Source organism: Sinohyriopsis cumingii, chromosome 18 (assembly GCF_028554795.1).
Source record: "Sinohyriopsis cumingii isolate HCF-2022 chromosome 18, ASM2855479v2, whole genome shotgun sequence".
Classification (NCBI taxonomy): domain Eukaryota; kingdom Metazoa; phylum Mollusca; class Bivalvia; order Unionida; family Unionidae; genus Sinohyriopsis; species Sinohyriopsis cumingii.
The window spans coordinates 15,143,507-15,168,802 of NC_142978.1; the positions used below are offsets into that span (position 1 = coordinate 15,143,507).

The 25,296-nt window shown below is 34.6% G+C and overlaps 1 protein-coding gene across 2 annotated transcripts in view; it reads right to left on the bottom strand.

Annotated features, from left to right (window-relative positions):
- LOC149776135 (sperm-associated antigen 1-like) overlaps nt 1–25,296 on the bottom strand; it is a 98,711-nt gene that overhangs the window by 69,809 nt on the left and 3,606 nt on the right. Inside the window, exons 2-8 of one of the 2 annotated variants that reach the window (XM_089942405.1) lie at nt 23,499–23,559; nt 22,111–22,269; nt 19,919–19,993; nt 16,042–16,126; nt 12,127–12,258; nt 7,821–7,876; nt 2,868–2,974 (exon numbers count right to left, since the gene is read on the bottom strand). In XM_089942405.1, coding sequence (XP_089798531.1) covers nt 2,868–2,974; nt 7,821–7,876; nt 12,127–12,258; nt 16,042–16,126; nt 19,919–19,993; nt 22,111–22,241 — 586 coding nt within the window. In that variant the 5' untranslated portion in view covers nt 22,242–22,269; nt 23,499–23,559. The remainder of the gene's footprint in view (nt 1–2,867; nt 2,975–7,820; nt 7,877–12,126; nt 12,259–16,041; nt 16,127–19,918; nt 19,994–22,110; nt 22,270–23,498; nt 23,560–25,296) is intronic. The other variant, XM_089942404.1, reaches the window with a different exon arrangement.

A 25,296-nucleotide genomic window follows, 5' to 3' on the forward strand; every position in this document is an offset into this window, starting at 1 on the left:
CAATCTCTTCAAGAGGAAGGATGACCAGAAACCAAAACAATTTCAATCTCTCCAAGAGGAAGGATGACCAGAAACCAAAACAATTTCAATCTCTCCAAGAGGAAGGATGACCAGAAACCAAAACAATTTCAATCTCTTCAAGAGGAAGGATGACCAGAAACCAGAATGATTTCAATCTCTCGAAGAGGAAGGATGACCAGAAACCAGAATGATTTCAATCTCTCCAAGAGGAAGGATGACCAGAAACCAGAATGATTTCAATCTCTCCAAGAGGAAGGATGACCAGAAACCAAAACAATTTCAATCTCTCCAAGAGGAAGGATGACCAGAAACCAAAACAATTTCAATCTCTCCAAGAGGAAGGATGACCAGAAACCAGAATGATTTCAATCTCTTCAAGAGGAAGGATGACCAGAAACCAAAACAATTTCAATCTCTCCAAGAGGAAGGATGACCAGAAACCAAAACAATTTCAATCTCTCCAAGAGGAAGGATGACCAGAAACCAAAACAATTTCAATCTCTTCAAGAGGAAGGATGACCAGAAACCAGAATGATTTCAATCTCTCGAAGAGGAAGGATGACCAGAAACCAGAATGATTTCAATCTCTCCAAGAGGAAGGATGACCAGAAACCAGAATGATTTCAATCTCTCCAAGAGGAAGGATGACCAGAAACCAGAATGATTTCAATCTCTCCAAGAGGAAGGATGACCAGAAACCAGAATGATTTCGATCTCTCCAAGAGGAAGGATGAACACAAACCAAAACAATTTCAATCTCTTCAAGAGGAAGGATGACCAGAAACCAAAACAATTTCAATCTCTCCAAGAGGAAGGATGACCAGAAACCAAAACAATTTCAATCTCTTCAAGAGGAAGGATGAACACAAACCAAAACAATTTCAATCTCTTCAAGAGGAAGGGTGACCAGAAACCAGAATGATTTCAATCTCTTCAAGAGGAAGGATGACCAGAAACCAAAACAATTTCAATCTCTTCAAGAGGAAGGATGACCAGAAACCAGAATGATTTCAATCTCTCCAAGAGGAAGGATGACCAGAAACCAAAACAATTTCAATCTCTCCAAGAGGAAGGATGACCAGAAACCAGAATGATTTCAGTCTCTCCAAGAGGAAGGATGACCAGAAACCAGAATGATTTCAATCTCTCCAAGAGGAAGGATGACCAGAAACCAAAACAATTTCAATCTCTTCAAGAGGAAGGATGACCAGAAACCAGAATGATTTCAATCTCTCCAAGAGGAAGGATGACCAGAAACCAGAATGATTTCAATCTCTTCAAGAGGAAGGATGACCAGAAACCAAAACAATTTCAATCTCTTCAAGAGGAAGGATGACCAGAAACCAGAATGATTTCAATCTCTTCAAGAGGAAGGATGACCAGAAACCAGAATGATTGAAATCTCTAAATGTGTAAATCTCATCACAGAGCTGGGAAACTTAAAATCTACCAAGAAGAACAGTGGAGCTACAGCACTTTTAACGTGGCTTGTTACAAATGAAATTAAAACTACAGGAAAATGGATATAGGGATTGGGAGGAGGTCAAGATTCCAAAAACTAATATTATAACACTTGGAAAAATAGTCCTACAATGTAAGATGCTGACCCTGATAGTTATGATGATGTGGGTGGGGAGAGTGGAGTGTGAGAGAGATCCTGCTCTCCCCATCGTAACTGTCAAGGTTTATGTCTTTATAAGACTACTGAACCCTCATCACTATAATCAATTACCGATAGTCTTAATTTCACTTCTAAGTTGTCATAGTAGGTAGTTTTGCCTGTTAATGTACACAAAAACAGGTTTAAAAAATTAAAACTGGTCACTCACAAATTGGGACAATAATGAATCAGCCAAATCACGTTGAACTCATCCATGAAAAAAGCAAATTAAAGAATCATTTATATGCCCAATGAAGCAACAAATCCTTTACTTTTAGTACTGAGCTTCTACTCAGAATACATGACTGCATTTAAATAAAATATTAAGATAATGCTGTAGAATGTTCAAAACCTTAGATTGGATAACATTGGTGGAATTACTTGTTTGACCCTAATGCAGCTACTGTGTTGCTCATGGAGAATTCCGTTTTGTAAAAACAGCTACATACCAGAAGCTCTCAACAAGAATTCATACACTAAAATAAGGCTCTAAAAGTGATATAAAATATTTTTTAATAATCAACGTAAAAATAAAGGAATTCATAAAGTTATAAAGAATAGCAGTTATAAAAGTTTAATGTTGTTTATTTTGTGTTTATCATGGTATAAACTGTCAGTTCTCAAATTACACAGCTTACATAACACCCTTCGAGTGTAATTGCTGTGTGATTCGGGAACTATGTTTATACAACAATAAACACAGTTTATATTACAATAAACACAGAGAAAACAACACTAACGCTTAAGCATTACAGGATTTCAGAACATTCATGGTGATTTTATTGTTACAGATTGAGTTTTAGACATTGCAAATAAAAACGTATTTGTGATAGTAAGACCAGCATTAATTGTATAGAAAAAATCCTCAAACACAAGACTGTTAACTCCATTTAAATACACCTTGGAAAACATTGAAGAAAAAAATCCCAAATGCAAAAAATGTAATTCTCTATGGCACAATGGCATCAAAGTCTCTGAGAGTGCATCAGGGTCTGTTATATTCTACGAGGGTCTACTAATCTTACTCTAATTCAATCTATTCAAGTGTTTTTAGCAATATATGAATTTTGCAATTGCACATTCTAGAATGGACACTGAAATATGTAATGATTTTACTGATGAAACTTTGACATCTTATAAATGAGAAAATTTGTTTCAGATCATATCGCTGATCTACTATATCTACCTTTGTCATCTATGTGGTCTGGAACCTTTTCTCTTGTGTCAGACATAGGATTCGCACTTTTGTTATCTTCTCCATCTACTTTCTCAAGTTCTTTCTCAACGTCAAATCTATAAAAAGACGACAGCTTTTCAGTTATTCCTCTATCAAAAAGATTAATAAATTCAGTACTACTAGACAGTAGTACTTAAACCACGTAAGTATTTTGCATTCCTTTACACTTCAGCAAAACAAAGCAATTTCTGTGATAATATTTACCCAATCATAACACAGTAGGAATACACTTACAACCTTCCAACAACAAAAAAGGTGCTAAAGCATGTAAGATACAAGACTTACCACCTACTGGAATGAGGGACTGGTGCCAAATCCATACAATAAATCAGTTATAACTAGAGTGTATATGTACAGGTAGCTGTTACTGAAGAAACAAATTTGTATTCCAAAAATTGGTATTTACTTCAAATATGTTACTTGCTCATAATACAGCCAAATAGGTTAGAGATGGAGAGAATTACATTCCATTACCCTGAAAAAGGTCCAATCTCAGGTCCTCTCATGTACATTTTTACCCTGCAGATCCATTTAAAGCTGAGTGACCATGTCTTTCTGAAGCTGCATTTGGATAAAAGGGCATTGATATTAAAGCTAAGACATCTCTGCTCTCTACCCAAAGGCTTGGATAATAACAGTAAGGGAACATTTATGCTTGAAAGTCATGCTCGTGAGCTGCCATTTGGTTTTGGAACAGATCTTGAGATGCAGAATGATTAATTCATCACACAACCTAGCATGAGCGATCATCTTTCAGTGATAGAAATAAATGAGATATCCCTCTTCTCCACATCTCAGATACTACTTCCTCTATGGGGTCCTATTGACACCGTTGAGATGAAGGGTTCCATGAGGCAAGTGGTTTCACAACACAGTGCTGATTTCTGTTCTTAGCTGTGAAAACAGAGCCATAAGTGAAATCAAACCTGTTGATAAAGGTATGTGTTGCACTGATTCTGTATACTATACTCAGAAAGACTAGGAAGTTTTCATGAGGCAAGTTTATGAGGATGTAGACATAGATTTGAAAGGTGCTTTCTCAGCCACAAAGCCCACAATAGGTTCCATTTAGATTTTAGTTTTGCTCTATATCCTCTCTTTAATAATGAAGAAACGTGTCTGAGATCACAGAATGGTAGCCTTTTATAGTGATGGAAGCTAAGTTATCCTCTTTAAAGAGTCAATGGGGAAAGTTAACTGCCTGTGGTACTGAGGCTTTTAATGGAATGATATGTGGAAGAAAACTCTTGAGTTCCCTTAATATGATTTCAAAGTTGCGAATCATTGGTCAAATGATTCTGTCCACCAATTATTCTAAGAACTGCTTTCCCCTGAGGGTTTAACGAACGAGCCAGGCAGGTAGCAGGTACAATAATTCAATGTTTGGAAGATACATTGCATTTGAGGTAGCTCGTGAAAATGTGGAAAGACTAAAAATGGGGGGGGGGGGTAATGTCCACTGCTAAGTTTAACAGACAGCTTGTCCATGACTTTTCCTACTTCAGAGAAGCAATAATGACCAGACAGCACCCACATTCCCTCACTTTCTGCAACACTTTAATGATCAGTGGGACTGGAAAGATGGCAGATGTATCTAACCTTTCCAGTTAATGGAAAAAACATCAACTACCCAGACAATGAGATTTAGAACTTGAGGGACAAAGCTGAGTTGCGTTGGTTTCCACACTGTAACAAATAGATGCATGCCTGTTCAACACTAGCAGATTTGGCTGAATGGAGAGGGGTAAACATTTGGTTTGAATTAGCTGATTCCATTGGGACAGTCCACAATGGCACTGAGTGTGCCTTGGATGTGGCAGACATGGATGTGGATTTGTCAACGTTGACACCACCAGAGAAACCATTTCTCCAAGTAAAATATAACTTCAACAATATTTACCCAATCATAATACCTTATGAGAACTATTACTACCTTGCAAATCCAGCCCTCCCAGCTAATACTTTTAGCTAAAGGGAGATAAAAGTTGTCTGCTAACCTAGGTTGCTGTTGGGCAGAGTGATCTTGCCTTGGGTATAAGGATTGGTGGCAAAAACTTTGACCCAGTCAGTTACTACTGGAGCGTAAGGCATGCTCTCTACGGATGTAACTGCACGGATGCTGGGAGGGTGCATGTGTATTATTCTTGAAGAAACATATTTTACAAGTACATTTTTTGGTTTCTTGTTTAAATACATTACTCAATCATAGTACCTTAGGAGAATAGGTAAGAGGTGGATGGAGGTACACTCCCTTACCCTGGATATACCATCTCCAGTCTCCTATGGTCTGTGAGAGTTTCTAGTTAACCCGACTGGAGGGGACTCCATCTTTCAGGAAGTGGCTTCAAATAGGGAAAATTTCACACACAGCCACTCCCAACAAATCATGGAAGCAAAAACAAGGCTTATACAGTATGTTATCCCATGATGATGTGGATTGCTTAGTTTTTTTTCTAGGCCAGTGAGCTCTCTAGAGTCAAGATCTCTATTAACAAAAGGATGTTAAGTGACGTGGCTCAAGCAGTGATAATGATAGTGTCCACATTTTTGCTGGTGTTTTCTTTGACTAGGACAGTTTCCCAAACTTTTCTCACATTGCATGCATGTCACAGATATGACCCAAAGTGGTTATCATCCACCAGCTTTAAATGCTTGCACCTCATGCACACTGTACAGCGCATTGTGTTGACACCTGTAATTGTCAACATCAAAACAACAACCTATGCAGGTGAAACCAGTCAAGCATTGTGTGATCTTACTGTGAGAGGTCACCAATGACAATCACAAATGTGTAAAATAATTCAGAAATCATAAACTAGGTTGAGTACTGAGACAAAATGAAGTGCTACAGATGTTTGAGCAGCAATTAAAATAGTACTGACATGAATATTGTAAGACAAAGTTAAACAAATACAAGGTTAATTCATCATCAATGATAGAGAAGAATGAAAAATTAATAGAAATATCACTGGAGTATATACTTTGTTCTGGGTAAAAAATCCTAAATATCACAGATAGGGAAAAGTCCCAAGTGGAAATCAGTTTTGCAAGGTCTCCAAAATATGCATGCTTCCTAGTGTGAGTGGTAGTAGTAAATTAAGTATGGATGGCACCTATCACTCAATCCAAGGGGAGATCACTTTTGTCTGACTTCCACATAGGCGGGCAGATGGCTTTGGGAGCAGTCACCAGTTATTATGTACTTTTGAGAGAGTGACGCATGTAAGGTGAAGTTGTTTGCATTTAAAACATGCACAGTGGAGAGAATGTTGGCATACCTCTATGATACTTTAATGTAATGTGGCTGACATTTCTTTGGATACTATACTTTTGGAAACTGTACATGATCTAAGCACACTGCCAACTAAAGTGACTACTCCCTTGTGCTAAAAGATCAGCCTGAATTAGTCTAAAGTACACTATCATTAGCTGCTATTAAAATAGGGAAAATGAATTTCGCCAGACTAAACAATAACAGCTTATGAAAGTGCAATTAATGAACTACCTAATATATAAAATGTAAAAAAATGTTATCGGCTCTTTTTCATACAATTTACCTCTGAAGTTCAGGAAGTGAAAATGACCAAGTGGAGCAAACACTTTTTTGAAAGGTGCACATCTGGAGTGAGGACAAGCTGTATACTCTATAATACATTGCATAAACTTCAATCTATGAACTATAGTTGACAACAAATTATTAACTTTAATTATGAAATTCTCTATTTGATTTCCTACTGATAAAAAAGCATGCTGACTCTATGTTATTTTAGGTGCAGATCAGGGATTCCACTTCTTTATGAAAACAACACCTCCCAAAAATGTGACAAAACACCAGTATTTCAAGGCTAAACAAAATGTTTCTAACTCTAATGGAAGCATGTGTGGTTTGTAGGCCAACCTAATGCAGAAATTGTTTTTATTTTTTACTACATTAACAAAAAGTTCTATGGGAAATGAATTAATGGTCTGATCCTGGGATGTACTCCTAATGTATTAAGATTGGTTAATGTATTATTGTACACACTAAGTACATTAATTTGCTTTTTGTTGTTGTTGTAGGGTTTAACGCCATTTTCAGCACAAGATAGGCTAAACTTGGTGGCCAGTATAAATGGTGGAGGAAGAACCCTGGAAAACCCCAGGAAGAACCATCGACCCACAAGAAGCTACTGGCGGGCTTTCTCACATACCCACGTTAGCTGAACCTGAGACTCGAACCCACGCAGACAGAAGTGAGATGGCAGTGATCCAGAATGGTGAGCACGTTAGACCACTCGGGGCCCCAATTTGCTTTTTAATCCTAAGCCAGTTGTTATGCTTGTTAAAATCACAAGAAACAAAAAGTATCGCTGAAGGAATACCCTTGTTTTATTTTCACATGTTTTAGTCACCTTACTGACAATTGGATAAGAAAACTGGTTGAATTGATTATTATGAATAGGATTTCTTTTATTAAAAACAAAATGAGCTCTGCATATATAATGTACTTATTACCATGTAATCTTAACATTTTTATTTTACTGATACGAAGCAAAACAACAAATCTCATTGTGCTAATTACCAACGTACAACCCGCAGGCCGAATCTGGAACATGACCTGGTATTATCTCCTTACTTATATCAGAGGGTGTGGCTCATCTGGCCTGTACTCTGAAGAAAGATGCACATGCCTGATACTCTTCAATTAAGCTTAAAAAGGTGAATATGCTTGAAGAATAAACAGAAGGCTGCTTGTTGAAAGGAGACAACTATTAGAGGATGGGTAACCATTCTGTGAGGTTGAAAATGTGGTCTAACAATAACATATCTGCATAATCTATAACATAAAAACCTGGTGCATGCAAAAAATGGTTATAAATGTGTATATAAACCACAAATCTAAAATGATATCACAGAACTTACTTATCCCATTCTCTGTAATCTCTTGGTTGAACTCTTTTATCTTTTGAAACACTGGGCTGAAATTTCACAATACAAGGATACATTTTAGGATTTTGTTTTGAAATTTGTTTTAAACTTAAACGTACACAGTATTAGTTGGTAACATATATTTTAATATATTTCAATTAAAAATAAGCTGAAAGATTAGAAATCTCTTAAACAGCACAACAGTCTGTGATGACTGCACTGCGAAGGCCCCAACTTGCTAAACTTTATTCATTAGAACGTTAAACAGAGGAACCAAAATTGTTTACAATCATGGATGGTTCTGTGCAAAAAGCATACAACTGAAACCAAGCATATCTAAATTTCAATGATTTCAGATCATATCATTATAAAGCCACAGACCAAATTTGGTTTAAATAGATATTCTAGGCAAAGTTGCACAAATGTTTAAGAGGATGGGCAATCAGGGACCATAACTCCTGTAAATTATAGCTTAGAATCAGGGACCATAACTCCTGTAAATATAGCTTAGAATCAGGGACCATAACTCCTGTAAATTATAGCTTAGATCTATGGAAATAAAAACTCACAAGGTCAAATCAATATACAGTTACATGCCAAATTTACTTAAACTTTAACAACTTGTAGTAACATTGTATTCAAAGTCAGTACAAAGTCTAATCATGGGCCAGCATAACTCCTTAATCTAATAATCCAGAAGAAACCTAAGTTAAGACAACTAGCTACTGGAGGCTGTTAATGATGCTATGGCATTCTGGAAACAAGTTTAATGTCTCATCAATATTAGCTCCAATCCATTTAGTCCTTAGTAAAAGTTGTCTTGAGAAAAACCAGAGTTAGGAGGCATGTAAATCAGGAGCTATAATTCCTCCTAACTCTGCCAAAGAAGACTCCAAATCAAACTCAACTTAAGCTGCACACTTAACATGGTTGAAGTTCAACAATTCCCAGTAAAGTTATTTGGTAGAAACCAAATGGAAAGATATCATAAAACTTGAACATCTTAAAGCAACAAAACAAAATATATATGTTAACTGCCACAAAAAGGTTTACACTAAATCTAATACTGTCACAATACTTTCAGATCATAACCTCTATGTATCAATTTCTCTAAGGCATAAAAAACATAGTCTATATTTTCTAAATGATACACTTTTAGGACATACAGAACATGAACACAAGCTTTTTAGTATAGCAGACATTTACTAATAAAAAATGCATTTATTGATTTATGTATTGCAGAATACCTATGACAATGTATTAGTACCATATAAGCTCACTCACAAACTGGGTCCAACTGCAAACAACATAGACCCTAATCTGCATAAAGCACCAGCAGATCAGTGTTGTTTATTCTACTAATTACGCCTAACAAACTGCACAGACCTAGTCCTACAATGTAAGAAGTATCACATGTTATTCATGTTTTGGTGCCTAGATAAGATGACCTTGTGCAGTGCATTCTGATGTCTACTTACATCGCAATGAGGGCACTCACCAATTATGTACTTTTGAGAGAGTGACGTATGTAAGGTGAAGTTGTTCGCATTTAAAACATGCACAATGGAGAGAATGTTGGCATACCTCTGTGCTACATCCATCTGTGCTACATTAATGTAATGTGGATGATATTTCTTTGGATACTGTACTTTTGGAAATTGTACATGATTTAAGCACACTGCTAACTAAAATGACTGCTCCCTTGTGCTAAAAAATCAGCCTGAATTAGTCTAAAGTACACTGTCCATAGCAGCTATTAAAATAGGGAAAATGAATTTTGCCAGACTGGACAATACCAACTTATGAAAGTGCAATGAATGAATTACCAAAAAATATATAATGTAAAAATAACTGTTCAGCTCTTTTTTTATACAATTAACCTCTGAAGTTCAGGAAGTAAAAATGACCAAGTAGAGCTAGCACTTTTTTAAAAGGTGCACATCTGGAGTAAGGTCAAGCTGTATACTCTATAACTCATAGTACACCCATCAATCATACACCAAAATAAAGGGAATTAAAGGTTCTTTGAATTATACCTAACATATACAAGGTCTTTTTTAAATAACCAGTATAACCAGTGAGGAAAGCCGGGGAAATTCTTTTTCTTTAAAATTCTAACCCTATGCAAAATACGAAACTGCAGAGCGCCACCAACGAGAGACCAAATTTTTAAGAACATCTCACAAACTTGGTAGCACATATCAAACCTTTTCCACAAATTAAAGTCATCTTGATTTAGGCAGACTTTACTTAATCAGATGACTTTTTTCAAATAATTTCATCTGCTCACACAAGCAAATGGATGTATTTTCAAGTTTCATTGACCTACATTTCATTTGGCTGGAATTTGATGGAAGCTAGGAATGCCAAAATTGGTTAAAAGGATGATAAATATCTTGAATATCTCAACACTTTCTTCAACAGTAATATATTTTTATTCCTTTCATTGAAGAAACAATCTTTAATTTAATCAAATTTCAGCATTCCCGGCTTCCATCACATTCCATCCAGCTGAATTGAACATGAAAATGCATCCATTTGCTACTGTCAGATTTCGATTCCATCAGGATGAAGACAGCAAAGTTAAGTATAATCCATTAGACTTAAATTTGCGGAAGAGTGTCAATATCGGCTACCAAGTGAGATATTCCTGAAATCTGACCTCTCGTTCATATGTCAGTCATTTTGGAAACACGCAAATCAAGGCCATTATGTAGACAGTAAGATGAAATGCCAAAACATAAATAACATGTGATTTGTCTTACATTGCTGGATTAGCATAGACCCCGATCCCCTGGTGCATTATGAGATCTGGTCTGTTCACTTTGCAGCAGGACATGACTAATAAGAGATTATACATGCTATTAGTACATCAATCAGTGACAATTAGTACATCAATCAGTGACAATTAGTACATCAATCAGTGACAATTAGTACATCAATCAGTGACTATTAGTACATCAATCAGTGACAATTAGTACATCAATCAGTGACTATTAGTACATCAATCAGTGACAATTAATACATCAATCAGTGACAATTAGTACATCAATCAGTGACTATTAGTACATCAATCAGTGACAATTAGTACATCAATCAGTGACAATTAGTACATCAATCAGTGACAATTAGTACATCAATCAGTGACAATCAGTACATCAATCAGTGACAATTAATACATCAATCAGTGACAATTAATACATCAATCAGTGACAATTAGTACATCAATCAGTGACAATTAATACATCAATCAGTGACAATTAGTACATCAATCAGTGACTATTAGTACATCAATCAGTGACTATTAGTACATCAATCAGTGACAATTAATACATCAATCAGTGACAATTAATACATCAATCAGTGACAATTAGTACATCAATCAGTGACAATTAATACATCAATCAGTGACAATTAGTACATCAATCAGTGACTATTAGTACATCAATCAGTGACTATTAGTACATCAATCAGTGACAATTAGTACATCAATCAGTGACAATTAGTACATCAATCAGTGACAATTAGTACATCAATCAGTGACTATTAGTACATCAATCAGTGACAATTAGTACATCAATCAGTGACTATTAGTACATCAATCAGTGACAATTAATACATCAATCAGTGACAATTAGTACATCAATCAGTGACTATTAGTACATCAATCAGTGACAATTAGTACATCAATCAGTGACAATTAGTACATCAATCAGTGACAATTAGTACATCAATCAGTGACAATCAGTACATCAATCAGTGACAATTAATACATCAATCAGTGACAATTAATACATCAATCAGTGACAATTAGTACATCAATCAGTGACAATTAATACATCAATCAGTGACAATTAGTACATCAATCAGTGACTATTAGTACATCAATCAGTGACTATTAGTACATCAATCAGTGACAATTAATACATCAATCAGTGACAATTAATACATCAATCAGTGACAATTAGTACATCAATCAGTGACAATTAATACATCAATCAGTGACAATTAGTACATCAATCAGTGACTATTAGTACATCAATCAGTGACTATTAGTACATCAATCAGTGACAATTAATACATCAATCAGTGACAATTAGTACATCAATCAGTGACTATTAGTACATCAATCAGTGACAATTAATACATCAATCAGTGACAATTAGTACATCAATCAGTGACTATTAGTACATCAATCAGTGACAATTAGTACATCAATCAGTGACAATTAGTACATCAATCAGTGACAATTAATACATCAATCAGTGACAATTAGTAATCTGTACACAAGGCAACTTACTTCAGCTTTCTTGCCTTTGCTGTTCAGTGTGACAGGATTTCTGATTGGTGGCAAATCTGTTTCCTCCTCATCTTCTTTGGTGGCAGAATCCTTCAGATTTATGTCAATATCCTTGATGTCTTGGGACCAATTCTACAAAAAAGATTGCACTGAGTTGCAGAAAAAATATTGTGGCTTAAAACTAGTGTTATGTACATTTAATGTGTATTATTTATTCACTTTTCTTAATGATTATGCTATATATTTTTGCCATTTGTAACTGGCCTTAACCCAAAATCAAGTTCATAGTGTATGTGACCACTGACATTGATTCTGTAAACAACATAATACATAGCTAAAATGTTCTCCATGGATGTGGACTAAATATTCACATCATTATTAATGTAAATATGTTTATCTTAATCTGAGTCAAGGTCATTGGTATTTCCCATGGATAAACATACTGTACCTGATGTTACTATGTTTTATTATCATGTTCACAACTGAGACTTTTCTAGAAATGAACTTTTGCCTCTCATTCTGGTTCTACTGGTGTGTCTTAGTGATTAATATAATGGTGTTTACTTCAGAAATTACTCATTCTTGGATTACATCTTCAGCAGAATCAGTCTTTTTGTTATGTTCAGTATTTCATTTGGATTGAATTATTTATTTAAATTATGATTTGCTGGAATTACAAAGTGCTCATCAATAAAATTCATGGACAGGAACATTAATTTGAAATAATAGTGAATTCAGACAGGAACAATTGGATATAATATTATGATACATCAAAAGACTTAGCACATAACCACAATCCAGGCTATTGGCACATTACCAAGTTTGACACTATATTCACATCAACATTCAATATTGGAACTTATTTAGAATACCACTGGTATTCAGTTGGAACTTTACACATCTGGAATACAATACCGTAAGTTCTTTAAAATTTTCAATTTGTGTTCTTGGGAAATGAATTGTTTGTAGAATTGTACAAAACTTGTTGCTTTTCAATCTTTTCTGTTACTTAGTTTAAGACCAGTGAGTAGTAACATTAGTCTAAGTTTAATATGATACAGTCCCATTGATATTATCTGATTACTATGACTGTCCAATAAATGCACAGGGTTTGGGATGACCTCTCAATAAATAAATCCCATGGATGAACATGGTAGATGTCAATCAAATATTGTATAACAGAATTCCAATGGATTTCTGACCAATCCAATCACCAACATAATGAGAATCATGCTATTTTCATATCAAGGGATTTCTTGATGGTTGGAGTAAATTGGTCTGATATGTTGTTTACACTTCCTAATATGAAACAATGACATATCCTTAAGACTTCAAAATCTGTCATTCTATTTGCCTGAAATATTCAAAATATACTTAACAGTTTTATACTGTTCAATTGCACATTTTTCAAAAAGAAAGCTGACTTAAGGAGTTATGCTTTTGAAAGGATGTCTCATTCTTTATACTTTGTACTTCTATAAATATATTGTGACTAGTCATCACTGTACGGTCCAACTGTCACTCTCTTCATCTGGTAACAAACTCTATCACTCAGTTCACCTGGTAACATGAACTTCATTTACACAGGCAATAGGGTGGGCAATCTGATTTGAAATGATTTTTATGAGGATGAGCAGATGAGAACAGAGGTTTTGAATCTTGCTTGCAGCTGGAGAATGGATATGGTGGGTTTAAAAATTACAGATATTTACAATGGCTCCCTCTTTGGTTCATATTCCAGTGATGTCAACTGATCCCATCACTGAATTCTGTAAACAGAACATCTGGATAAATGAAAGCTGAAGGGGATGAGTCTAGTTTTTTAATTAGAGTCACAGCTTTTAGGATCATCACTAGCTAAAAATGAAAGTGACCAAGTAGCCAAGAATATACCAGGATACAATGAAGTACATGTTACATGTAATTTTTACTATCCATACACGAAAAGACCATACTAGACTTGAATCAGTAATTGTGTTATATTGAGGGGCCTTACTGAAAGAGTACTGTATATTTCTACTTTATTTTCCATTAAAAGACGGTCATATGGAAAAGACCACCTTGGTTATTCTCTTTAATTCCTTGCACACATCCACTGTTGAGAAGAATCCTATGAACCATCACATGGATTAATGATTTTTGCTGCTACATTTATTTTCTTCTAGTTTATTCTGTGTCTAACCTATTTTTTTAAATTAAACAATAATAAATTTATACTGAACCACAACCATGACATCATCCGAATGGTATATTAAAGCAACAGCCTGATAATAATAATAATAATAATAATAGTAATAATAATAATGAGGACTTTGTATAGCGCATAATCTTTAGAAGCTCTAAGCACTTTACAACATTAGACAACACCTATAAGATAAAAAACATATAATAATATGGTTACAAAAACAAACACCATGAAATGAGAAAACATTTTTTTTTAAATAAAAAAAATTAAAAAAATTAAAAATATGATATGTCCTGTATGTTTGGAACAACTTATACAAGTTAAATTTTGGTGGCAAAAAGTGAATATTGCACTTGGACTTCTTGGTATCAGACTCAATATCCAATTGGTAAACATTAGTGGAGCCCGTTAGAAGGTAATATATTTAAAAAGAGCATGGTACTGGAATAATGGATGTACCAAACAGACAAATGTACAGTGTCCCACAACCGAAAGGCCCCTTGATCAGTGGCCACACACTATATAAGGCCAGAAGGCCATATCACCAATATTATTAAATTTCAGAAGCTACACCATGATCATATTATATTAAAATTCACACGCGAACTCGCCCAAAATGATAATAAACATTTTACACACTATTTCTCGTACTTACAAAAAAATTCCGGTACAAGAAAATTACACATACATGTATTTAACATTTCAGGAACCAAGCCACGATCGTATTATATTCGAATTCATATGTGATGTCTTCCCCAAAATGATAATAAATTTTTTATATACTATTTCATGTACTTTGAACAAAAACTTTTTTCCCTGTACGAGAAAAATACATGTAAATGTATTCAAAATTTTCAAGAACCATGCTACAATCGAATTACATTTGAATTCATATGTGATATCTTCCCCAAAATACTAATAAATTTTCCTACACTATTTCTAATATTTTATCATGTGCGAATGAATATATGAAATTTCGGGAGCCACGCCACGACCGCATTATATCCGAATTCACATTATGGCAGGGTCACACTGTAGCTTGTAATCACAATGGCTCAGAGAAGTATAAATTGTCTCAGTCTCAGAAATGATCTACCAGTGAAGATCATTCTGATCCTCTGACTCAGTCTGAATCAGAAAGTTAGTAACAATTCACAATTCTGATGCCGGCCAATGTGGGTATGTGAGAAAGCTTGCCAGCAGCTTCTCGTGGGTCAGTGGTTCTTCCTCCACCATTAATACTGGCCACCATGCATAGCCTATCCTTGTGCTGAAAAATGGCATTAAACCCCACAACAACAATTCTGATGCATAGGAAAATAAATCTAAAGCATCAGTTTGCTTCACGTACAAATGGCAATCCAGCTATGAGCTCATGACTAAAAAGCAAATGAGTCTTGAGATTTCAGTTTTTACTGATATTTAATTTTGACTTTTGAGATTTTCATGTCAAGGATCAAATCTATTGAGAACCTTGTATATTTTTAGAAATTAGTAACACCTTTTATAGCCACTCTCATATAATGCCACTTTTCTGCTTTAGAAGGGGTGGCCTTATAAGAGGAGGACAGCTGTATGAATAAATGGACAAGGGTAATACAATACCCACACCATGGTGGTGTCATACTAACGTTATAATGTTTAACATTAGCATTTAATGCAGTAATAAAACAATATTAAACAAATGCAACAAATAAATCACAGCTTAACAAACAGGACAGTGTACTTACAGTCAAGTCCCTGTCAAAATCTTGCCTCTCTGCATATGGAAGATCGGATGGTTTCAAGACAGGTACCTCCTTCCTTAGAGAGCGACTGGAATATAAAAATATTGCACCTCTAATGAGGATGTTTGCGACATTTAATTACAGTCTAGTTTCATTAATCCAAAGTATTAAATAACTCCATGAAATAACTAGATTTCTGTCTTTAAAACATGTATGCCCCCACTGCAGCAGTTTGTCACAGAACTAGGCAAAGAAATAACTTGGTTTTGCCTTAAAACTATTTGACTATTTCTCGTTGTACATGCGTACAACGTTATCTAGGGTGAACACACGTTTTTCCAGGTAAGCGACTGTATTAACATGTATCTTGCCAGAAATTACTTGTGAAGAAGGAACATTAATAACATGATATGCACGGGTATTTTACCCTGACTTTTGCTCACTCTCCTATGGATTTAAGTAAGATCAATTTCTAAAACTGACACTGGATCACGTCAAGGAGAGTACGCTCTCCATTGTTCTCCAGCCATAGGGGTAAGTGTTAAATTTACATTTCATTTGATATGCGAAGCTTATCTGGTTTGTAATGTCTTATCATGTAATAATGCATTTATTACAACACAGATTTGAACTTTGAATTGCAAGTCACTATTAGAGGTTAATGTATTAATATATATCTAGAGATTTTACAGAAACTATTATTATGACCAATTTGGTTTTATTGTAGCTGATTGTGACTGTCGCTGTCATTGTAACTGTTGCTGTGATTGTGACTGTCACTGTAATTGTGACTGTGAATATGACTAGAGCTGTCTGAAGTTGTTTAGAGCTGTCTGGAGTTTCCACAGTATTTAAGGCTGCATGCTGTTGATACGTATCTATGTACGTATGTCTGTGCCATGGACGTAGACGTAGCAAATTCAAAAGGGTGATATATGCTGCCTGTACGTGTGTATACGTATGACTGTATATGTGGTGGATCCATAAAGGGTGCAAGCGGCCGATAAGAGTGTGGGCCAAACCAAGGAATCATGCAACTGCACAAGAGGTCTAGAAGCATACGCTTGGTTCAATTATTGTTCCAAATGCATTTTAATGTTCATAAGATTATTTTGAATCTTAATCGGAGTTCATATTTGAGATTATGTGAATCTCTCTTGTAGTGTAGAATACTGTTTGAAACGTATTTGCAGTCAATGAAGATTCTTGGATCTATACTTCATATTGATTTCATAGTTTTGGTTTATTTTCAATGTGTGAATGTTGTGTAGAGTGATTTGAGTCAATCGTATGTTGAGAGCATGAGAGAATCATTGTATGTGTACATCATATATTTTTCTTTATTAATTAATTTCATACATTTCCATCTTTCTCACATTGTGTTTGTCTTATTCATTTAGTCCAAAAATCCACTAGGGTTTCTTTTCTGCGACACAGTTAAAAAGAAAAAAAATACAGATAAAACCTGCAAATAAAAAGCATTTAAAATGCAAAACATCATATAACCAGATCATGTAAATATAAGCATTACCATACATACTAAGCTTTCTTAAGAAAAGCAGTTAAGCAGTTGTTTTTCTCAATAATTGGGCTAATAACATTTTCATTAAAAGAAAATCAAAGTCCAAAACATTTGTGTGTGTTCTCAGAATTCTTAATTTGGACATGGTAGAGGTAAAAAGACATATTTTTTCAAAAGTTCAAAGTCCTGTGGCAGGAAAATTAAAGGTTCTAGAAACAGGGATTCTCATGGGGAGGGGGCAAGCAAATTTGATTAAAAAAATATAGAAATATAGGAATTCTTTTCCAAAAATATAGAAAAAAAGATTTATTTTTTAAAAAAACAATATATGTACTTTAAAGGAATTAATGCCAATTTTAAATGTGCTTTTATCCTGGATCAAAGGTGTGTCATACATTCCCCATTTTTTTACTCTAGGTGGCCTCCTGGTGCACTTTCTAGTCAGGAAAAATAAACGAATACACCTACATCTTTTCTTGAGTGGGTGTCCATTGATGTCCATGTTAGCACAAGCAATTGCCAAAGTTTGTAAACATGATAAAAACTGAGATGGCAATGAATATCCATTTTAAAACAAGATAGGTTTGTAGTAGATGGCCGAGTTGTCATGTAAAGTCTCTGATGTCTGCTAGTGTAATGTATTTATGAGGTTAAATTTACACCTAAGGCAAGGAATATATGATTTATTTTTATGCTGAATCAATGACAAAAGAAAAAAAGATGCAACTGGAGAATTTGTCATTTAATGAATGTTTCATCAATTAGAAAACAAGTAATTAAGAAAATGTGTGTATTTATTATAATAAACGATGGTAGATAATGAGCAAGTGCTCAAGTTAAATGAGGCAAGATATGGCATGGAAAATTAAATGCTGTACCTCATTTCAGGTTAACCAAACCCTCAAACATGTTACTGTTTTCATGAGTTACAAACATGTTACTGTTTTCATGAGTTACAAACATGTTACTGTTTTCATGAGTTACATCACTTACCTGAGCTCATGATAAAGCTTACATTGTGTTCAAGGAAAGATTGATAGTACAGTGCTAGTGTCAGCAGTGTATCCCCTAGGGGTGCAAGACTGAGAGTCAAAAGTCACCTTGGTGTCAAAACTGGGGGTCATACTGAGTTAAAAACAAACTCTGGTATCAAAAGTGGGGGTCAAATTAAAAATTTGGGGGTCTCTGAAGCGCAAATGAGGGTAATGGGAAACAATGGTGTCAGTGTTAAGCAGGCAAAACCTTTTAAAAAAATATGATTTTTTTAAGCACAAAAGTTCATTATGTACTACTGTTTTCCTTTGTCCCCATAAAATGATGTGTCTCCCAAATTTTGGAGGGTAATGAACATGGGATGCCAGGTGCAATAATGTATGTATGGAACTTGTCTAAAAGAGTTAACAGTCAATATGAACCTTACAAATAACTAATATCATGTAATATATATTTGGTTAAAGCCTTCACAAAAGAACTGCAAAATGTATATGTTCATTATTTTGGATCGAAACGGTATGCACATTTAAAATGAAACTTATCAAACAAGCCAAATAATTTCTGTCTTTTGCAAGCCTCAGTGAGTAAATGATTCAAATTATTTGGCAAGTTTCATTTTAAAAAATTTAATATAGCAAAAGTGTATGATTCTAGTTATCACATGATGAAAACTATCACCAAATCAAACAATAGAGTAGTGAAATCATTTTTAAATAAATGTATATCTGGATGCTGTGGTTGTTACATCATTCCATTTGCATAACATTATATCGCTTGTGACTACATGAAGTGTTATTACAGATCTAGCAGAGCTGAAAATTATTAAATGTAGGGAACAATAATGTAAAAATAATGTAAAAAAACACATTGGTTATGAGTCGTGAGATAAAGGGATTTACAGATCTAACAGAAGATGTAAAATACAGATTTAGCCAAATTTTCTAGGACATTACAAAAAAAAAAACTCAGTTTGTTGGCATTAAGTAGTAATACCATGTTAAATACATGCACAAGAACAAATTATATGGCAACAGAGCAACTTCCTTAACTGGAACAATCGTTTTATTGAAACAATTGATTTTTATACACTGATACTCAAGCATTTTGACTTTAAAAATTTCAGAACAGGGTCATTTTTTAAATATATAGGTGTTTATAGGAATTTTGAGAAAATAATGTAAAAAAATATGAAAGTCCATGAATCTGAAGGAATTTATAGCAACCTGAAGCTTGATTGTGTGTCATTGTGTGAGTATATTTGTGTCCTTGATTCCACATGTTGTAACCTTATCAAGAATATGATTTCAACAGCATCAACTCTTTTTATAACTACACTTGTATTGTTGAGTAAGAAAGTAATCTTACCTGTTAGGATTAAGGGCCTGAACTCTTTCTTCACATATTCTTTCCAAATCGGGGTATGTTCCTTCTTCACCAGACCTGAAAATCATATTTTAGCAGCAAACATGAAAACAATTCTCAAAACCATTAGCATTGTCATTGTCATAACATGGAAAAAGGCACTCAAGTTGATGTTGCTGGTGCAGGACTAGATTTCTCTGAAGCTTTTGAAGAAGTTACACACCACAGATTATCATACAAGCTATAATGTTGTGCAGTCACAGGGAACACACACAGCTGGACTGATTCATTCCAATGGGAATAGTACTAGATACAATTCTACCTGAGTGACACAAATGACATTGCAAAGAGATTAGATGCAAGTATCCACCTCTTGGGTAATAACTGCAATTGTACCAACTAATTCTGTCTCCACCTCTTGGTTAATGACTGCAAGTTTACCAACTAATTCTGTCTCCACCTCCTGGTTAATGACTGCAAGTTTACCAACTAATTCTGTCTCCACCACTTGGTTAATGACTGCAAGTTTACCAACTAATGAAGGTCCACCTCTTGGCCAATGACTGCAAGTTTACCAACTAATTCTGTCTCCACCACTTGGTTAATGACTGCAAGTTTACCAACTAATGAAGGTCCACCTCTTGGTTAATGACTGCAAGTTTACCAACTAATTCTGTCTCCACCACTTGGTTAATGACTGCAAGTTTACCAACTAATGAAGGTCCACCTCTTGGCCAATGACTGCAAGTTTACCAACTAATGAAGGTCCACCTCTTGGCCAATGACTGCAAGTTTACCAACTAATGAAGGTCCACCTCTTGGCCAATGACTGCAAGTATGCCAACAAATTAAAAACTACAATGATCACCTGCTCCTACAGAAGGATCGTAACAATTGTTAAACAACGTTGTACCAGACAATGGAGTCTAACATCATGAAATGTGCCATCATGCATATCTCAAGCCAAGTGTCAGTATGCATACACAAAAGAGGACCAAATTCATGATGCTGTAATACAAATATGTAGAAATGAGTGACAATTTGCAATCAACATCATCAACAAGCCTTTGAGTGTGCTGGGATTCCTTAAACAGATTTTAAGAACTGTTCATTCAATTTAAATCTACCATCTGGAACCCTCAAAGAATAGACACACTGAGCAAATTCCAAGGAATACAGTTCATTCTGTACTAAATAATCTATACAACGTTTACCATCCTGATATTGTTTTTTTACCATGCTTAGCACCCTGCAATGGCAACTCTTATAACAATGGCACACCTACACAGACATATGATACAAATAAATTTGTCAATAAGTCTGAAGGAGGAAAATGGTACAATATCAACATCTGTACAATACCTATCTCAACATCTGTACAATTTTCAAGAGATAGGCACTCATAGAAGTGCATCATACACCAGTACATTGTCAATTTTTCCCCCACACAGCTGCTCACTGGAATCAACTGACTAAAACTAAAGTGACAACTCCTAGCCTGGATGCCACTTCATCTGCCATCCAGGATGTAAAATCTGAACATAATCCATCAAAAATCGAAATGATAGTGTACAAAAATGTTGACTTTGGGGGAAGGGTATTTTACTTATCCTTCAATTTGTACACCCTACACATGGGACAAAAAATCCAGTTCAGTGTTCAACTTGAATATATCACATCTATGCATCTTCGTATATATTTCCTTGGTTATTTTTCCTGATTTGTTATTCAGCAGGCATACAGTATTATGTTTCTGCATTAAATATTTAAAAGTTGATTCAAATTTCCAGACACTAACTCCATTTTCAATGATAAAACGAGCAATATAACAGGTTTTCTGTTTAACAATTTTATGAGAAAAAAAACATCAAACCCTTAACAGCCTCAATGTTATAAGTGGGTTAGTGAGTTACTGATGGAACAGAGCAGGAGCTTGACAGGTACACAATAAATAAATAAACAGATCTCTTAGCCATTAAAAGAAATATCATCCAAACATTTTATTAAAGACATCTAGCACATAATAATGACTTACAGAACATTTATGGGTCCAAGAGATTTGTCAGGGTTAGGATTTTAGTGTTCCATCTGCAAATTTATTGATCTCACATTATTGGTTTGGTACACAGTTTGAGCCCTTTTTAATAGCTAATATTATCAAACTTTGTAATTAAATTCAAGAATTAAAATCTTACTTTAAAATACGCAGAATCTTCTCAAGCTCTTGGACATCTTTACAATCTTCAATGTAGCCAAAATCCAAGTGGCTGATGGGAATGTTATATCTCTTAGTCTTGCTGTCCACTAAAAGGCTGCCAGCACTCATTCTCTTCCTTTCTCCTACAGCAACTGATCTGTCAAAAAAAATAATATATACTGACATCAAATTAGTGATGATGCCAAGACTTAGATGAAGACTGGAAGTACCCTCCCACTATGGCTTCTAAAATGGAGGGAAATAACAGGGTGGTATAAATATTACCCATAACATCTAAGCATGCACATTTCATTTCTTCCCTCCATGTATCCAGTGCTGTTAAAACTGATATTTTCGTATGAACCATCATGTACCTGCATTATAATTATTCTGTGGACATTTTAAAATTTTTTTATATCTTTTCAGATTGCTATGTAAATGTCAGTCTCACAATCTGCAGTTTAGTGAGGTATGTGCATAGTTAACTTTTCTACATCCAAAACCTCCCAAAGTTTCATGGGGGGGGGGGGGGGGGGAACACATGCAGTCCAAGCCAACCCCAATCTTGAGACACTGGACTGATTATTTGTTGTTGTTTTGTTCTGGAGTTAATCCTTCGTTTTCAGGCAAATTTGGGAAATATGAGACAGCAATCAATGTATATCATCATAATTAATGAATGCTATAGTGTGACAATGGATACCTTGGATCACCCTGGTTTTAATGACCTTGCATGAATCAGGCATTTTTTTCTTTGGAGAAGTCCTTAGGGACCCCAAAATTAGTATCAAATCTCTATGAAAATGGGCCCCAAATCCAAGCATAAAGTATTTAAAAATCATGCAAAATTCCCAATTTTAGCAAGTTTCTCCTGAAAAATTTATTTCCAATTGCTCAAATATTTCTCCAAGTAGTGGCCCCAGCACCCATTTTCCTTCATCCATAAAAAATCCATTGTAAATTGATCAAAAGCCAGGAGGAGACAATTATAATATGCCTAATAAATACCCGTCGAATGTACTGTACAACATGCATCGACTCATTCATCATGAATGACAAAATCTGATTAAAAAAAGCAACAAAAATAAATGTACAAATATAACTTTTTTAATGCACAGTAAGTTATTATTTAATAAATCAAAACAAGATATCTTTTGTTTAATACAGAAGTACCAATCATCTTATGGGTTGTATGGAAAAATAAAATTCCTTCATTCTTAAAATACATGTAATAAATAAAATGCAATGTTTACCAAAATTTCAAAACATTACAAGGTTTACTATAACCAGAACTTGTAGGTTAAATCAAAATTATTAGAAACTCAACCTTTGCCATTATCTACTGATTGGGCTTACTGATCAGTTGACAGCAGTTATATGCCATACCTCACTCACTCGCTCTTGTTTTATTTGCTGTATGCATTTTACCTCTCAGTATCACAGGATTCTGCAAGTAAGACATGTCTTTGACAAGTATATAGGTACCACACTACTAGATGAATGGCAAGTTACTTAAAAATGTAAACTTTGCCTTCTTTTGTGAGACAAGTGAAAATGGTTTCGCCCTCTGAATTTTCAAATGTACATTGAGTGGCCACAGTTTGTGACTTTGAGATGTTCCCTCGACCTAGCCATGTAGTTTCAGTTTTGCATTGTAACCCAAGGTGAAATGTATTGGATATGTTGAATAGCAGGTGTTGATATGTAAATTGTGCCAACAATACTCTGGCAAATTCACAGGCATGTGTTTTACTAGCTGACTGACCATAAACCCTTTCATGAACAAGTTATCATAGTCTGATTTCTGCAAACTGATGTTGAAAACATACCAACTTGTGTTTTGAAACATAAACATGAATATGTAAATAACAATTTGTGTTTTAAGACTAGAAAAGCACTTAATAATCTTTAAGGGTCATTTTAACTGCCTTGTTTGCATTATTTTCTTTGTCAAATTAGTTTTAAACCATAAAAGAACATGTCATAGGGCAATAATGGCAGACATTAATGTGTCTATTTCTAGATCAGACTGTCTGCTATCCTTTAATCAATGAACAATAAAATAAAGAAAATATATGTATAGGTTTAAACAGCATGACAGCTAAATCATGGCTATACAGTGCCAATAAAAAGGTAAGTTCCAAAAATGCCAATATGAAAAATTGCAAATCACTTCAAGAAGATAAATCATTCGAAAAATGTGCTTGTCATCCTACAGGATATTACATAAAATGAATGATGTTGAAAATCTTTATAGAGTATGTATATTAAAAGATCAAAATAAAGAAAGAAAAAATTCCTTTAAACATAGGGTCAAAATTTATGTTCCAAACTGCATTCTTTTAAAACTTCCATGATTATTTTTGCTGGTAGTAATGATTAAAACACCTTAATTGATTTCACATTGTAAACTGTTTGACTAACATTGAGTGAGAATTTGTTCTACTTCATTAAAACCCCAATGCCGCTGTTACTTGCATAATCACCTGAAAATAGTACTGAATCTTGAAATCTTCTAAATATCACTGGGTACTTCTAAACTAGATAATATCAACATTTCATCACATTATGAGCCATGTAATTTCTCTATCAAAATGAGAAACAGACACTTTTCACATGCATACAAATTAATAGTGATCGACATTTGTGGGCCAAATGACTTCATTTGATACCCTGGACACAAAATCTGATGACATCACCACTGTAAACAGAAGAAGCCAACACCACTCAGTATCAGATATGGTAGGAGTTCTATATGTGATTCTAAATGACTTTGTTCCAGATATAATAATAATAATAATAATGAGGACTTTGTATAGTGCCTAATCTTTAGAAGCACTAAGCGCTTTACAACATTAGATAACACATATAAGATAAAAAACATATAATAATATGATTACAAAAAAAACACCATGAAATTAGAAAACATTAAAAAACATTCTGAGAATATTTAAGGTAGTAAACATTATTAGGTCTTTAAGTTTGTTCTTGCAGTCAAAATATGTGAGTTCTGAGAGCTCTCTTGAATGAGATCACTGTGTCTTTGTGTCTAAGTTCAGTGGGCAATTCATTCCACGTTGCTGGGCCTTGGTATACAAAAGAACGCTGTCCATATGACTTTGTTTTCATAGTGGGAATAATGAGTATACGATTGTCAGAAGAGGAGCGTACGTATCTTGCTGGT